Source organism: Pocillopora verrucosa, chromosome 8 (assembly GCF_036669915.1).
Source record: "Pocillopora verrucosa isolate sample1 chromosome 8, ASM3666991v2, whole genome shotgun sequence".
Classification (NCBI taxonomy): domain Eukaryota; kingdom Metazoa; phylum Cnidaria; class Anthozoa; order Scleractinia; family Pocilloporidae; genus Pocillopora; species Pocillopora verrucosa.
Window position 1 is genome coordinate 3914143 of NC_089319.1, and position 17639 is coordinate 3931781.

At 38.5% G+C, this 17639-nt stretch overlaps 2 protein-coding genes across 3 annotated transcripts; one reads left to right on the top strand and one right to left on the bottom strand.

The window, feature by feature from the left end:
* Window positions 1-543: 543 nt before the first annotated feature.
* LOC131788582 (uncharacterized) lies at window positions 544-7578 on the bottom strand. Of its 2 annotated transcripts, XM_059105668.2 has the most exons (5): window positions 5513-7577; window positions 4114-4626; window positions 3576-3734; window positions 3189-3308; window positions 544-2467 (listed from the first exon to the last, which is right to left on the bottom strand). In XM_059105668.2, the coding sequence occupies exons 1-5, from the start codon at window positions 6756-6758 to the stop codon at window positions 1527-1529; spliced, it is 2979 nt and encodes a 992-aa protein (XP_058961651.2). In that variant the 5' UTR covers window positions 6759-7577; the 3' UTR covers window positions 544-1526. The 2 variants fall into 2 exon arrangements, with proteins under 2 accessions (XP_058961651.2, XP_066027379.1); XM_066171282.1 differs by lacking the exon at window positions 3189-3308 and having other exon boundaries at window positions 5513-7578.
* On the top strand, window positions 7097-17529 carry LOC131790992 (GATOR1 complex protein NPRL3). The gene is made up of 17 exons (XM_059108293.2): window positions 7097-7313; window positions 7572-7626; window positions 8317-8352; window positions 8595-8733; window positions 9421-9489; window positions 9851-9933; window positions 10692-10762; window positions 11398-11473; window positions 11940-12048; window positions 12378-12412; window positions 12748-12861; window positions 13237-13279; window positions 13364-13470; window positions 13614-13743; window positions 14144-14197; window positions 15132-15412; window positions 16150-17529. Exons 1-17 carry the CDS (start codon window positions 7199-7201, stop codon window positions 16307-16309), a joined length of 1677 nt encoding a protein of 558 aa, XP_058964276.2. The 5' UTR covers window positions 7097-7198; the 3' UTR covers window positions 16310-17529.
* Window positions 17530-17639: the final 110 nt, after the last annotated feature.

Here is a 17639-nt window from a genome sequence, read left to right on the forward strand (position 1 = left end):
CTTGCGAAAGTCATTAAGCAGCTAAGAGCCAGTCATCGACTTATACTCTCGGGAACACCAATCTTAGTACGAATCGAGGGGCTTTTATTAAGCAAATGAAGCTATGCGATTTAAATATAATTGATATGTAGATCCTAAAATCTTCTTCGTTTACGCACAAAGAGGAGGATAAAATGTTTTCCTCTGCCTTCTATAATGTGAGGAAATGTCAACAGCAGCTTCTGTCGAACAGCGAAATGTTGTTCATGTTTCTGAAATATTCTACGTCACAAGATTAAATATTGAGACAATTGAGACGTTGCTGGTTCTAATGCGTCGTTCATTTTCGTTTCTCTCTCACCATACTCCTTTGTTGAGTTTTCTTTCCAATTAAACATGTTAAAGCTTACGACCAAATTGAACACCTTAGGCTTGAGTTCATCAACCTCATTGTCTTAAATTTTGATTGCATACTTTAGCCCAGTAAGTCGCTTGAGGAGATGCACTTCGTGTGTGCTCCGATGCGTTAGGCGACCGGCAGTAAAAACGAGTGACAAAGCCGAGGACGATTGTGAACACCATACACATATATTTTTATCTTTTTTCAGTACAGTTGGTTAGAGTACATTGTTTGGAAATTTTTCCTTTCAGAAGACAACAATATTCTTACCCAACTTGGCTCCTTTAAGATTAGAATTCCCATAGGAAATCTTCTTATCATTGGGATCTAATCACTTCTAAAAAATTTCCGAGATAATTTTTAAATAACAAACTAACAGCCTATAATTTTGTACACTTTTGTTACAAATGAGTAAAGTGGAGGAAAGCACTGTTAGAAGTTCCCTGACGGGGATCAGGATCTGTGGTTCAAAATATTCCCTTCACGCTATTGTATTCATAAAGGAATACTCAACTGAGTCTCGAAAACAATCCAGGGTTACCTCGTTTTTTAAAGTTCTCTGCGCGATTGTTTCAGAAAAATCATATAAATTTATCAACCAGTCAGATTCAAGACTAAAGCCAATCGCGTCTTCGCCACCCGCGTTTTCCCGCGCTTCAGTAACAGTAATTTGCCTGACTGTTTTTTGCTTTGACTTCATCGATATTTTCCTTTGTTCAGTTTGGTTGTTGTAATTACTTTGGTGTTGCTATTACGACACTTAATCGTAATGTGCTCTATTTCCATCTTGCAAAAAATGGACTGTATCTGATTAAATGGACAATTAATGATTTTTCTGATGGTCTAAATTCACTAACGATCGTAATCTCCGGTGCAGCCGTTCTTTGGGATGAGAGGAACCTTACAAGACATCCCGACGAATGGCTACGAAGGAGACTGTAACAATTGCTGTTCGCTACATTTTGACTGCCACGAAGCCAGTCAATAAAACTATTCCTTTCGATAAACAAAGTCAAAATAGTAAGACAAACAATTAGACGATCCCGTATCTATATCACTCTAATGAGAACTAAGAACATCTCTTCCGAGAGTAAAACATCTTACAAGACAAGCGAAATGCAACTGGGCTCAGTTCTAAGCAGATTCCTCACTTTGTAGATGAACGGAAAAGCTTAAGGCCTTCCATTTTCCAGTCACTGCCGGTCAAAGCATGACACAGATACTTCCTTCCTTGAACAGTTATACTTGAATTGCCTCTAAGGTCTAAAATGCCTAGTTTGCAGTTGGTATCAGTCAGTGCATTACACAAGTGACTTATTCCTTTATCGTCAACACGATTATGTCTGACGTTTAAGCCAGACAACTTGGATGCACTGCTGGTGAGTGCTTTACACAAGTGCTTCATTCCTTCGTTTCCTATGTTATTACCACTAACATCTAACAACGTTAATTTGCAATTACCCGAGGTTATTGCTTCAGACAAGAGTTTCATCCCTTCATTTCCAAGAGAATTGACACACAAATCCAGCCTGGTTAACTCGCAGTTAATGCTGGTTAGCGTTTCACAAATGTGCGTGATTCCCTTATCCCCAAAGTGATTGCCACTGACATTTAAACTGGTTAATTTCTTGCAATTTCTATACGCTATCGCCTTGGACAAGTGCTTGATTCCTTGTTGCGATAAACTACTGAAAGAGAGGGTCAAGCTGTTTAGATCACTGCGACTGAGAGCTACGGATAAGTTCTCCACACCTTCATCTGTTATCGGACTCTCGGAGAGGATTAATTTTGTTATTTTCAAGGGAGGAGAGGACTGGGAGATTGCCTTACAGAGTATGACCAAATCACGGTCTTCGTCAGTTGGCCACCAAGTCAATATGCCTGACTGCGAACTGTAACACAATGGAAGGCCAATTCCCTCATCATCTTGTGCACCAGCTACGCTGCTAAATGGATTTTCAAAACGAGGAAGCCCATCCAAGTACTCCAAAACCACTCGCCATTTTCCTTTTCTGATGTGCGAAGTGAGTAATGTATCAAGACCTTCTTCTTCCTCAGCTTTTCGGTCTCCTTTGACTCTTAATGGGACTGTCGAATAATACAAATATATGAAATGTTAAACTTTTACTTTTAAGACTTTGAGTTTGAGACGAAAAAAGATCCATTAAATAAAATTCATAACAAAGTTTGGCTTCAACATTTTCAGGAAACTAAATTTGATTTGACAAAAATTCCCAATAATAAGAAAATTTTTTCTTTTCAACATTATAGAATTACTCTTTAGAATCCTACCACCTTCGTTCTCATCGTTGAGATCAGTGGTGGAAAATACTGTAAAAGGTCATTATCCTAATGTAAAAAAAAACCTTTCCAAAACGTTACTGACATGTACGCTTAACAACGTTCCATTTTCACATGTCTCAGGGATCATCTCACAAAACATGAGTGGCACTAAAACCTAATTAAATAAATAATCTTCTTGTGAATGCAAAGAGTCTCATTTGTCCAATACAGCATCCATGAAACAGGTGGATGTAATTAAGTTAGAACTGTTTAATCCACCAATGATATTGCCAACTCAAGACTATCTTTATGAAGAATAGAACAAGGAAAAACTGTATAGAATACTGTGTGATTTTGTTTTCTACATTAAATTACTAGAAAAAATTGCTGAGTACAGCTGTACTGAAAAGCTGAATCAACACTCCTTTATGCAGGATGGTGGGAGAAAAAAACTACACTGGAATTAATTCCTTAGCAAAATAACACCTGACATAAGATCTGAAAGCACTCTAAGTTTTAAATTTACTTTCTTCCCAAGCAGGCAAAATCTGATATTCTCTTTCTTCTTGCAGTTTCATTGATTCAAAAAGGTCTTCTGGTTTCCTTTCAGGACCAGAGGTGTACAATGCAGCAGAGTGCGGAGTACCTTAGAGCAAAAGTGCACATGGAAAATTTAGCATTTAATGCCCCAGTTCAATAAGGCTCTTTATAAGTTGTATCAGCAAGTTGTATCATCAAGATCATTAAAATATTAGTGAACTGCGACAGCTTATTCTTGATACCTGACAGAAATACAATCACTGTTCAAAGCAACTTTTCACTAAAAGTAAACAGTTTCCATGGAAACCAGAAATATATATATCTTTTTCTGGTTTGCTTTCTCAACAAACAAGTTTAAAGATTTGGTGTTTACCTTTAGATTTCTCTGGCTGCACAGCCTCTATCTCCTGCTCCCATCTCTTAAGCCGTTCTTGTTTCTGCCAACCTCCAGTGATGGATCTTGTCAATTGGGGCTGAATGGCTACAGCTTCTTCTCCAGGATTAGTAGCGTAAAATGTAGATGAAGGAATGGCTACAAACAGAGATATAAAGCATTTGACAAATTTGACATTAACAACAAGGATGGTACCATGACACTAGGCTTGACATCTATTTATGTGTCCAGAGAGCTCATCTCCCATACAGGGACAGCAATCATTTGCTCCATCTAACATAAATATATTTTTTCATACTTTGTACCAAATAAATATCATAACACTGTGATGATTCTTTAAATGTTCATTACATAGGTAGTTATTACTGCGACAAGTGGTTTTATCTGAACCGGAGCCTTTGGTTTATGATCTCTCTCTGCGAACCTGGTGGTGTTGTATGTTGGAGAGGAAACACTTTACTTCACAATCTAGCAAAAAAGATTTACAAAAGGACCAGGTTACTCTCTTGTTACTAACCTCTGTGTGCATCCTTTTTAAAAAGTGCTCTGCATGCATTGTACTCTCCCTCATCCATTGCTGTTTTCAGCTTCAGCTCAGTCAGGTTCAGTTCCTTCAAGATCTTCTCAGTGACAAAACAATCCTGAACCACCTTTTCCAAACGGCCACTTGAATAATCTTTCCACAATTTCTCCAAGCTCTGAGGAGAATGACACTCCACTTTTATCACCAAGCTTCCCACAGAAGCACCTGTGAAGACAATCTCCATTTCTTTCAAGTATTCTTTAAATTCATTATGCGCATCTCTAGACTGCGGTGGTGTAGTCTGAAGATAGTTTATAGCAATTAAACATAAGGCTTTTGCTTTAAGTGCTGGGAGATCATCTATTTCTGTATCAGATCTTCTTTTCCTGCATGTGCCTGATGTTGTTGTTGCCTTCTGACATAGAGCAGGCTCTGAAGCTGTGCTGTGCATGTCTGGATCTGTAGTTTTCAGGTCTTCCACATCAACTTTGATATTTAATTTTGCATCTGTTGATTTGCAACAAATAGTCTAAGTTAAAGTTGTACTTCAAATTCACTTACACCCATTCAGTGCAAAGGACAGTGGATATTAATTATTGACCAAGGGTAAAGTCAGGATAACTGGAACATCTTGGTCCATAGAAAATGCAAAAAGAAGATGAGGTAAATAACTAGCCATCTTGACCAAACAAGCTTGGTCAATAAAAGACTCAACATATAGCCAAAAGATTGTACTTGAAGAAGAATATCAGACTCAAGTTCAGGACTTGTTCAATTTTGAGTGCTGGGAAAGAAAGCCAACTGTGAAAGTCAGTGATAGTTTTTCATTTGACAAATTAAAAGTAAGATCATTTGATAGGTTTACAATGACCAAGATTGAGAATTCTAATTTTAATAAAAATAACAAATTGTGCAAGTTTGCTGCACCAAATTTTTTACTTGCTTGGGATCAACACTGGCAATCCCATCTTGCCTGCTCTGGTAGTCAATCAAAACACAAGACTTGTTTCATATTGCCAAGGGCACTGCCTGCTTAACAATAAGTTAAATTTTTACTTCAAACATATCAGCTGACTGTGAATGTACAATCATAGGTGAAATTTTTCTGGTCAACAACAATGTTTCCCAACTAAAGAAGAATTTTGAAAGTGAAAAAGAAAAACATCGCAATGCAGTTAGTAGGTTTATTAGAATTATTAGCGACATTTGATTCCAGTAACAACCAGACTTCCTTGCACTATCTACATGCATACACTTGTCCTCAACTTTGACTCAATTGAACAGATCACAGATGCTAGATCTTAACTGCTTCTTACCCACCACATACAAAGAAAAACATGGCATTTACCAGTACATCATATAAGCAAAAGTAAAACCAAATAACATACTGTACCATTTGAAGTTTTGACTATGTTCTTGATCATTTCTTTAAATCTCTCACATTCTCCACTCCAAGAGTAAACCTTGCTGTAGTTCTCTCGAAGCTTCATTGCATTGGTTTGTTGCTCCTCTGGACTTTGATTGGACAATTCTTTAATCCTTTGCACCCATTGTGTTGCATTGTCATCATCTGATTCAATAACTACAGACTGTCCACCCTCTACTTTATACAAAGCCTCTGCTATTCCTGATTCGGCAGAAACAAGGACAGGAACACCAGCAGAAATGGCCTCCAGGGCCACCAACCCAAAGCCCTCAGTACGGGAAGGCAGAGAAACCAAATCCGACTGATAGAACATCATCTTAAGTTCCTCTTGTTGGCTGCAATAACCACGGATGGTTAGTTGGTTGCGGTTGATGCATGTGTTGTCAAGAAACCACTGTTCCACTTTTTGGTGTTCGCCAGGAGATGAACCAACAAAAGTCAGTTTGAACTTCTTACCAAGAGAACCGATGGCATTTGCAACTATATCGTAGCCTTTCAGGGAAAGATCCTCAAAGGTTGCTCGGCCGAACATAAACACATTAAAGTTCTTAACTACTGTTCTGTCTACCACCAACTGGGATTTATTGGAAAAATTTTCAAAGATCCCAGGAGTAATAAGCTCCACTTTTACATTAACAAGACTTCTACTGTACAACTGTTGCAGGCGTGAGCCAACAGCGACAACTGCATCCGCTGCTTTACACAACTCAATTTCCATCTTGTGCTTCTTCTCGTTCTCTTCTATTGTATCTGTTGCAGCCATAGTTGTTTTCTTGTATTTTCCAAGGTCTTCGCAGTAGACATGGACATATTGTACCCATTTACATTTTGTAGCCTGTGCTAGGAAATACGCAGGACTACCCAGCTTTCTTCCATGGCCTATCACCAGATGTGGTTTTGGGAGCTCTGAGGGTGGAAACTTCAAGCACTCGAGGGGATCGGCTGAACCAGGAACATTTCGAGCTGTGATTAAATTAACACCATGTTGTTTAGCATCTTTTCTGTCCCGATCATCGCTATTGGAGACATAGCAATGGATTTTCATGCTACCAGTCGTCGCTTGTGCCAAATTAATGGCAAATTCTCGATTGAAAGTTGATAATCCACCCTTAGAAGATTTCCATTCGTCGCAGAGAAACATGACATCAATAAGCTTTTGTTCTTCCTGCTCCTCTTCGCTATTTGTCGCAGTCCCAACTTCAGAGCACGCCATTGTGAGTTTTTTCACCCCTATTTTCAATGATCAATTCACTTCATTCTGCTACATATATTTACGACTGACTCCATTCTGCTTCCGCATTAGGCAACTGAGCAGGTGCATAGGTAACTTTACATGTTCCTGTTGAGGTACCCCCTTGGAGCTACCGACTGTTTCTGAACTCCTTATGGCTCATAATTTTGTAAAAAAATAATGTAAGACCCTCTCTATCAGAGTCAAAAGTATTCACAACAACCGATTTTGCCAATGTAAATAGTCGCAGCTTTAGTTCGATTCGATAATTCTCAAGAGGTTCCTCAGCTGTGGGCACCTAGACGTGTGGGAGACTGGGTCGATAGAATCAAACATGGCGGAAGACTAGGCGAACAGGTTAAGGATTTTTTTAAGGATTTAGACAAATTTGATGTTTTCTGTAAACTAGAAATCATTGTCGAATGGATCTGTGTGATCCTGTTAGCATTATATTAGTGACAGCCGGTAGTAGAGGACAGAGTCTATTATTTCGTTATCCATATTTACCGCCTTCCCGGACTGAGAGGAGAGAAAAAGGTCAGCTTAATTCTGCTCGCTTAGACTATCTGCACAGTATGAAATGGCCATGTTGCAGGCGCATAAAAGCAGGCCTGAACAAAATTTAGCGTGTACAGAGCCATTTAAATTTTACAAGGAAAGAGCTTTTAAGGAAAAAAAATCGAGTACGTGCATTTGTCTCATTCTCCAGCTTTAGACTGTGTCACCATTGTAAGTTCTCAAAGTTCTTGGACTGTGCGCTCGAAACTAACCTTCAGTGCATCAATTGCCTTGCAGAAATCCCTAAGAATCGTTTCGCCTTGGGTAAAGTCGAAGAGAGTACGGACGTAAGGTACGCATTGCCTATTTAAGCACAAGTCAAAGTAAGCCCACCTCCATTCTTGGGATGGACTTGGGAGACTGGGGTTTATATTGTCTGGTGCAATAAGCACTTTAATATTCTTTGGCCTGGAAATAAAGACGAGGATTCTAGTTGTCACTTTTAGTTGCTCTTAATTACATGGGGAATTGAACACAGAGTCCTGGGAATCCTGGAAAGTCCTGGAAATCTGCCTAACTCAAGCAATAAAGTTTTCAGAATGTATATTAAATGAAATGATTGTAAGACAGTGGGTAGAATTGATTTTGAAATCTTGGGAGTGAAAGGGTGTAAGGTGAAATTTGGAGTCCTGGAAAACCGATCTGAGTCTTAGAAAAGTCCTGAAAAATTATATGAAATTTCTTTCTTAAAAAGGGTACGAACCCTGTGAACACCATTTAGGAGGGTGGATAAGATTTAAATAGCATGCTCTTAATTTTTTGTTTTCTTCATAATGGTAAATTTTCAAAGTTCTTTTGATTTTATGGCTATGAAATTGGCATGGGTATGCAAGATCCCCAATAAGTAGAGCAAATGTTAAATTATCATTACCACACCTGATTGTGTTAAGATGTTTCTAAGGTTTGGCAAACTACCAAAAAACTGCCTAGGAATTTTTTGTCTCTTGGAATTTTATCATCTTATGCATTGCCTACATTTCAGAAATTTTTCCGGAATCAAAGATGGTTATCTCATTGGGTGAGTTCAATCAATAATCTAACTGGCAGGAGCTCTTCTTGTAGGTTTGGCTAAATGTCTATGTTATAGTGCCCCATTTCTAAAGTGGTTGGTTTTTTTTCTCTGACTCATCACTCCTGTGCAGTGTGACAGACTCAACTCAATCTTGTTAGTCTTTCAAAACAGAAATTTATGTTTTGAAGAAACTTACCATATTTTGATCTTTAACTTTAAAATTTTTGCTTGGCATTGTTTCTTTGCAGATTTTCTGACAGCACACTAGCAAATATTTTGTCACCAAAATCTAATGCATGTGGCAAGAAATTTGAGCTGAAGATTGATGAAGTGTTATTTGTGGGCCATCCAACACTGGCTTATGAAAGACAAGACAGAGAATTCAAGGTATCTGCCTATTACATTATTAATATCAATAACTAATAAGAACTAGTGGTTCAAAGCCAGAGTCTGATTTGTCAATCAAAATTAGGCTAACAGACCAAACTCAAAGTAAAGTCAAAATTCTTTCACTAAATCAAACTGTGACAAAATCAAAGAGACAAACACCCATTCATAGAATGCATACATAAATTACAATAAAACAGTTGCAAAAGGGGTTATCAAAAATATTTTGAGTTATGGGAATGTGACACATGCTTCCCTGCTGTAAATTGAGCCTCAAGCTTTCCAAATAGCTCAGGTCCCCCTTTCTTAGAGTAGACAGTGAAATGTGCTGGTTTCCAGCTTATTTTGACAACCATGCAGCTGCTGTTCTTTCATGTGAAAGTGAACACAAAAAAAAGTCACTTCTGTAACAATGTCTACACTGTCCTAAAAGTGTTCAAAGTGAGTGGTTGATAACCAATCATGTTTAGGAATGTCCTAATTGTATTTAGAACAAACACAAGCATTTTTATTCAGGAACAAGGTAATTAAAATTTAGCCATTTTGGGTTAATTGAAAGTCATTTTGTGTAGCCCTGAAAAGTGGAAACACATGTGAAAGCTGTTATCAGCAACAAATCACTTCTGATCAGTGGATCTAAGTATTTATTGTTAATCTTTAAGTTTTTTTGTCAATTTTATTTTATAGAGAAGTGATACCTCATCTAGGAAGGATGATGTCATGATGAAACTGTTCAATGTTGTCTTTGTACTCCAGGTGCAGATTATTTTATTAACATTTACATGTTTTTTACTACTTGCTATTATGAGTTATATAGAATTTCTTTCAAACAAAGCATCAGAACTAATAATCACTCCCAACTCCTATTGAAAGCACTAGGAGTTTCTTGTTTCTGAGTTAACAGGCTTAAAACATGTCTTCATAGTTTTTATCAGCATGCAAAATAAACTATCCTAAAGATTGTTCATAGTGTGACCTCAGCTTACTTAAAAGTTGTGAGTGGAACTACAGCATCTCTAAGTGACACCATCTCTATTATTTTTCCATTACTCTCCCTGAATGGTTATTAAAGAAAACAGCATTAACTGTGTATCATTTCTCTTATCAATTTTTTTAGGCAAGTGTAGAACCTTCTGTTGTTCACTGTTACCATGACTTATCCAAGAGAATAGCAATTGCCCTAAGGCATGAAGAGATAAGGTAAATTGAAGTCACAAACTAAGACAGATATAGGATATAAATTTAAATGTGTGATGCCAGATTTGGTGAAACTGCTTTAATTTGTTTGAACAATGACGTGAATCATGGATTATGTGTTAGATGTCATTTTGCTGCCTTGTGAATTAATGAATGAGTGGCACTGCATGACATAGTGAACAGTTGATTGTATAGGTTAGCAGTGCTCCCAATCAAGGGGATAAAGAACTTTGTTTCTTTTTTGTTTGGAATAAAAATGGGAATATAAATGGGTACTTAGTAACACAGGGTTACCTGAAAAAGACATTAAGCAAAACTTCTTCTTGATTCATGCAATGAAAACCAGTCCAGCCATGGTAATAACATGAGATCTATATCTCCTTCAGTTATCAGTCTTAATAATATATAATGAAAAAGTTATAGGTGTCTGATTGGCTAAAAAAGAGTGCATTTTTCATGTAACATGAGTGCTAAGTTGTAACACAAGTGCAAATTACAAATAGTCTACACCCTGAAAACATTTTGTTGCTCTTGACCTTCTGTGATGCATTTTTCATGTGAATTATTAACAATTAACAATAAGATTTCTCATGCAATTTGGTGTAAATAAGCACTGGTAAATTTTTCAAAGACAACAAAACTGCACAATCCAGTAAGGTGAGTGCAATTTAGTTGTTGTATTAACACCAAATTGCATTCGTAATCATGTTATTACCCAAACTTATGATATACAAAACTTTGTTTCTTGCTCTTGTTTCTAGATGTAGATATTTGAGCTCTGAAAGGGAAATTATACTTTCTGTTCATGACGAAATGTCAGCCATGCCTGAAGGTACGACTTAGAGAAATTCAGTTTTCTAGTTTGGATATGCATGTGTTTTCTTTGAAAAGGGTCTGTGTTTTAATGGGCTCCCCTTTTCCCTCCCTATTCACCCTGTTGTATCTCTGGGTATGGACATTTGTAACCTGCAGGATAAGTGTAATTTTTTTTGCTTCATTTTGAGAGGAAGGGAAGTAGGGGTGAGGCAAGTGCAAAGGGTAAGTCACACGTGAGATGAGCCAGGCCCCATTCCTTCCTCGTCATTGTGCTAAAGAATACCTAAAGTTATCTACAGGCTTTGACTTTTGCCAGTGTATCTCTGTAACGTCCCAGAGTATGTTGACCAAATATAACTAGATAACAACTCTGAAGAATATTGTGCTAAATTAAAATATAATTATCAGCCAGAAGTACACAACAAACAGAGGATTAAACCAATTTTTCAGTTCTTATTACAAGACCATTTTCAAATGGAATTACACCTTCCTAGCAAACTCTCCTTAAATAAAACAAATGTAGCTTAATGCTCTCCTACACTGTATCTCTGTTACATGCACATAAAAAGGCTTTGTCAGGTTCATTCAATGTGTGTTAGGGACTCAACAACTATTATTTAAACCCAGTTAAACTTACCTCTAAAAAAACAGACTGCGCAGAATCACCATTTAAACACATCCTCCCCAAGAGCAAGCTGGCAAGGGACTTAAAAGATGTTTTTAAGAGGTTTGTGTACTTGCCATGTTTTTGTATGACAGATTAATTGCAAAAAATTATTTCTTTAGGGTGTACCACTTAACAATTATCTGCCATAGAAAGAGATCAAAACCATTTTTTGAAAGGTCATAAGTTGCCCTGTTGGGCTTGTTCTTTTGTATTTATTTTGGTTATTAACCTTCTTAGTTCTTATTATCCCTTAAACCCCTAAGACTGACTGGAATGTAATTTCTCCTCACCACATCACCCCTGAATCAAACTTTAAGGCCAGGAGAATAAAGGAACTGAATCACCAACTAAAGAAGCTCATGATTGTTAGACAAATTCTCCTTGTCAACACCTTAAAAAATGTTTAGAGAACAGTATGGAGAATATGCATACTGATGTTTGGGTGTAAAGAGTTGAGTAAGAGGACAGAGTAATGACACTGTTTTTGTATTCTTTACGCCCTTCTTTTCTTGTGTTTTGACTTCAGTTTATGTGCATCTGGAATTGTAAGGCTGAAGATCAATGGCTGGGTGAATGTTAGCTTTTGCCTTCCTCACAAAGTCCACTATTTGAACCAGGGAACCATTCACATCAAGGTATGGAACACCCTCGGAAGGTTTGGGTTTGGGTTTGTTAATGGGATTTTTAATGGTTATGTAATTTGGAGCAATGTCGACTTTGCTTGTGATGGCATCTTTGTTTAGTATATTTGCTTGTTTTATCAATTTAGAATTGTCTAATGAAATGCTTCTCTGGGCCAGCAAAGTCTAAGTAATAAGTAAAGACCAGAGTTCAGGTATTGCATGGGTCCTCAAACATCCTCTGCTGACCATTGTAGCAAAGATAAATGAGACAGCCTTAAGATGTTAACGTTCTTATACAACCCTCTATTTGTCCTTTTTTTTTTTTTTTTTTTTTTTTCCAGCCTGAAGCTATACACAAATCCCTTGCAGTCATCAGGTGTGATAAACATTTTTCACGATAAATAACAGGATTGAAAGTTTTGTTTTGTATGTTTGTTTGCTTATTTGTTTGGTTTTTTAGGAGAGACCTCTACTCGGATTTCAGGACTATTACAACTACCTCTAGGTTTCGATTTTTTGTAAATTACAAGAAAATCGCTTGCCTGGGCGTTGTCATTCAGAATGTTGTTGACAATCCATTATATGCTTCTTCTATGACTGTGGGAGTGGTAAAGACATGTTATGGAAATGACGGTATCTTGGTAGACGAGAACGTAGAACTAGATCTACTTTCCAATGATTCATGTCGGTTTTTTTCCCTCTCTTATATAGGCCATATCACACGCTGCTTTTTCTTGTGGACGAGAGGTATCTATTGGCCTCCCTCGCAGGGGACTGTTCCCCAGCCATCACACGACTGGTGAAAATGGCCAGTCCACTGAAAAGGTACAGCCTGGGATACCACATGTTATTTAATAACATTGACTTAGCCTCCTCACTTTGAAGTAAGTGTTACATGTATCTTGGAAGCAAACAGGGTTAAAAAAGTCTATTTTTGCAACTTCCATGGTATAAGCAGCTTCATCCCCTCCCCCCTGCTCCACCAAGTTGCTTATCCCTCTCCTACCCCCCTTTTTTTATTTTCGATCCTACTTTCATCAACTGAACTCACTGCAGTAGTACGCTGTCTCCCCACATACTTTTACTACGTGCGGCTGTACAAGATTGGAATTGAATGAAATTGGAAAGCCTGAAGATCACTGCCGAGTGACTTCTGACTGTAAAGCAAACGAGTAACTCTGGTAATTATTGCTTCCACAGCTTCCAAACGTTATCACAAGACACAGATATTCCATTATCTCAGGTCGGTATTCTGATCGCTTCAGTTGATACTTAAGTTTTCATCTTGATACCAGCGTAATGTTTATTTTCTTTTCCGTATTACAAGGTGTTCGCCATAGCAGCTCATCTGGTTTACTGGGGAATGGCAACTATCATCTACCCGCTCTGTGAGAGTAACGTGTATGTCGTTGCACCAAATTCCTCCACAAGCGTGTAAGTGAACTGTTTGGCTCCGTATTTTGTTACTGCGGTCGATCAGCCAACCGCTGACGCTGACGATGCGTTTGTTCGCTCACTTGTATTCACGTCCTTGTCTCTTTCTTGAACATCACCGGTTAAGCATTTTTTTTCTCCAGATCGTCGCCGCTTGTGGAAGAATTCACCTCACGTTTTCCAGGGATGTCTTTTCACAATGTGCTTTCGGAGTTTTCTTTACCCGCTCCTCTGAGCCAACACAATAATCCACTAGGCCTGCCACAGCAAAAGGTACAGCTACCAGAATATTTGTTTTATCTGTGGGGCGTGGCGGTGAGCACCGCTAAATCTCAAAACTTGCCACTGCATGTAGCCCTCAATGAACTTTTTGTAGTTCTATTGTAATTTTTGTCGTGGAAAATTGTCTTGATATCAGCTCGCACTGAAGTCTCGTTCTCCGTCAAGCTTGCATAGTGGTAATGGAAAACTTAAGGATCAACAGTTTTTTTCGTAACTGCTTTCCCTTTGTCATTTTCTCTCCAGCGTTTGGTATCGTAATTTTGCTCGATGAAAGCTTCGTTAAGTCAAGTCTCCCTGGAATTTGATTTCTTATCCTGCCTTACATATTAAACACGGGGCAGGGTTTATCATGTCAGGCTGAGGTAGTTTTATTCCTTGCTAAATATTTCAGGCAGAACCTGCCCAAATGGTTGTGTGGATGTTACAACGAAGGCTCTTAATACAGGTATTAATTTCGTGGCTAATATAAAATTAAATAACACAGGTAGGGCTATCCAAGTATTTGGGAGCCATTTTGATTTGAGTGTTGAAAACGGTTTGCGATCACATTGGTTTTGTTTTACTGCGCACAGTGATTGGTGCCGAAAAGTCGCGTTAACCTGCTTCTCAACCAATCAGATGTGTTTTCCCGCGCTTGAGGTCCCTCTGCCTGCTTCTTCTGATTGGCCAATAAGACTGATTACTTTGGTTTTCACTTTACGATGTCCAGCCCAAAAGTGCTCTAGTTTTCATGATAAAATCATCTAACCCTGACAGTATTAAAGTTTCACATTTTTTGCATTACTTGAAAATGCCTCAAGATGTAAAAAATATATTTTCGTCGAGTTCTCGAGCCCGTTCCATCGTAACAAAGCCTATGAGTTTTCCCATAGTTTGTTAAGAAAAAAATAAAGGCGAAGTCGGTTTGCATTAGCGGTTTTACGCGTCTCTTCCTAATTTTAAACAATGCAAGATGAATAGTCGAGGCCAATGCGATTCAACATACATAACAGTGGCAAATCCACAAGTTTCGGTTCACTGAATTACCGTAAGGCAGGAAGTCGAAGCTGGTTAAAGGCATTTTACCTATCAATTTCATTTTTTGTACGATGGTTGCGTATTGTGGTAGTTATTAGGAAATCATACAGATGTTGGAACTCTGACATTTCTTAATTTGGAGGAACAACTTGCGATCACTTCACAACTTCATTGGTCCATAGTATGTAAAAACTTGTCTAGATGTATAAATTCAAGAGTACTCCTCTCATGAACTCTTGCAAATGGTGAACAAATTTTGCGTCTCATAAAATCGTTCTATTGAGAGCTTTAGGACCAAATACGATTTTTATTTTGAATATGAACCCTGTTTCAGAGAAGATCTTCATCTTTATTTTTTACAGTTGCACGCCTATGTGTTCCTAGTACCGAACGTCCAATCTGAGAAGAGGTCCAGCGGCCAAAGTGGAGGCCTGGGTCTAGGGGGACGAAGGGTTCATCGGATATTTGGAAACAATATCCCAGATGGTCCATCGTCTTTTGACGCTGACCAGCAGGAGCCCGCTGAAAATGAAGGGCATTCAGAGTTAGGAGGTGAACTGAAGGGTCTGTCGCGCTCAGAGAGGAAAAGCGTGCTTCAAGTTGCTGCGGCACGTGACCCGGATGACTTAAAGCTATTTACCAGGTGAGTCTTGAATAATGTTCAACGCTCCGCATAAGGTGCAGTCAGCGCAAACTGCGCTAACCATGGAAACGGATTTATTTTTAAGGCGAGGAACTAAGGAGAGGCCACAGAATGACGTTTAAGATAGGGTCTCTCGCGCTTTGAAGAAAGGAAGATTTCAGCGCGATTCTTCAGCGTTTAACGTCAAGGGCGGAAATTGATTCTCATCACCCCCGGGTAAGGAGTGAAATCTGACCAATCATTAAAAGAATAAGTAAGCTGTTTGTGAGGAGGGTATAAGTTTCTAAAGAAATAGTGGTACTGCGTCATGGGAAGTATAAGATGTTAATTTGGTTTTACCGGCTGAGTTGATCATGTAATTTGGCTGCCGTAAAGAGTTTTTAAAGCTGACGTTTCGAGCGATAGCCCTTCGTCAGAGCGATGAGCTAATGCTGACGAAGGGCCAACGCTCCAAACGTCAGTTTTAGAGATAACACCAAATTATCCTATTTGGGAGAAGAACAAGTGGTAATTTCATCAACTATCGCCCTGCAGACACTTACTTTACATGGCAGCCATAATACTACTTGATGACAGAGCGTTACATCAGAAATGATCGTGTTGAATGGCACCCACCATTGCTAATTTCTGCTCTTACTAAAAACCCATGGGGTGTCCGTCAAGAATGTCAAGCAATTTTACAAAAAGTGTGAAACGTTCGCTGACGTTTTGCTTTATCCTTTTATCTTTTAAAACAGACTGATTCCCTACTTTCGGGGAAACCATCACCTGGAAGAAGTAATGTATTACGAGAATTTGACAAGATCTCAGCTATTAACACTGATCGATAAGTTCAGAGATGTCTTGTTTTTGTGTCAGCATGAAGACCCAGTGACCCTTTACTTCTACAATAGATAACACGTCACACTGAAACAACCCTTGAACTCCCAGGATCTGATTATTAATTCTCCCCTCTGCTCTACACATTTCTTTGTAAATAAGCCACAGGAATTTGGTGTTAGATCAGGACCACCGCCCTCTACCTGATAAGTTTGAATATTCTCAATACATGTTGGCTGAATAATGTATGGACAACATAGAGAGAAGTTGCATGTTGATCACTGCTGGGAGTTAAAAGGATCAACCAGTGAGAAAATATAGTTAGGTTTTGCTATCCCTAGCGAACCCCTTGCAATGACTGACAGATACAGTTCTTCGCTCAACTGACCGGCGAAATTGGAGTTTATCAGGTATTTTTTCGCTTGCGAAAAGGCTCTAACTAGCGACAAGGTATGAGTGGCGAAGCAGACTTACCCCACGCATTAGACCAGACCCGAGACATTCGCTGCTAGGGTTAAAGTTAGACCCTAAGCGCTGACATTGGCAGAATGATTGACGGATGAACTGAAAAAGGTGAACAATTGCCCATCTTTTAAAATTTCAGTCAAGACAAAGTTCCCGTATTATTTAGACTTTCGAAAAAGGAGCAGTGAAAACGTTGAGGTCTAGGGAGAGAGGAAAAGATTGAGGCCCTTCCGCCGCTCGCTCGCTCGCTTCTTCCATGGCTCCTTTTAGCCATTTAACAAGGCTGAAATTTTTGCTTCGATAGAACAAATATCAGAAGATGCAGATTCCAATAAGCATCAATGTTATCAGCTTGGAAAAGGTTTCCTTTTTAGAAATCAAAAACAAAATACTGTATGGAATCAGTAAGTTGGAAAGAAGAGAGAAATAATTTTCTCTCGCAAATGTACGAATGTAATTGAAAATATTTCATGAAATGTAATTAGGTTATGGTCAAGTAAATTAGGATGAATTAAAATTGTGAGAATTTCTGTAGGACTTCATTCTTAAATAGCAGTCCTGTAATATTCCTTTCTAACCTGTACTCATACCCTCGATCCATTTATGCGTGCCTTCGTTAGCCTATCCGCTTGTCCCCCTTCAGTACTGTTGAAGACTACTATTGCCTTTCTTATAGTCCAACGAGCGGGAGGGAAAACAGAACGTATAATTGTTGTGTGAACGAAAATTTGGCCGAGTACATCCTGTCCTTGTACCAGTCACTTATATTTAACATCTCTCCCTTCATTTCATGAAAATAAAGAATTAGAAAACGTCATTTCTGAGAACACAAAGTTGGTTTTAATCAACAGGTGTTGAGTTTAATAACTAAAATCCAGGACAGAATTCAATACACCACCGTTTGTGGGGTAGCGCGCCACTCCTCTATCCGTTTTATTATTCC

Coding starts and splice junctions, on each gene's coding strand:
- LOC131788582 (XM_059105668.2), bottom strand. CDS start 6,758: ATGGCGTGCTCTGAAGTTGGGACTGCGACAAATAGCGAAGAGGAGCAG. Junction 4,627..5,512: donor CATAGTCAAAACTTCAAATG/GTACAGTATGTT, acceptor GCAAATCAACAG/ATGCAAAATTAAATATCAAA. Junction 3,309..3,575: donor GCAGCCAGAGAAATCTAAAG/GTAAACACCAAA, acceptor TTTTGCTCTAAG/GTACTCCGCACTCTGCTGCA.
- LOC131790992 (XM_059108293.2), top strand. CDS start 7,199: ATGGATCTGTGTGATCCTGTTAGCATTATATTAGTGACAGCCGGTAGT. Junction 10,763..11,397: donor AATGTCAGCCATGCCTGAAG/GTACGACTTAGA, acceptor CTAAAAAAACAG/ACTGCGCAGAATCACCATTT. Junction 14,198..15,131: donor AACGAAGGCTCTTAATACAG/GTATTAATTTCG, acceptor TATTTTTTACAG/TTGCACGCCTATGTGTTCCT.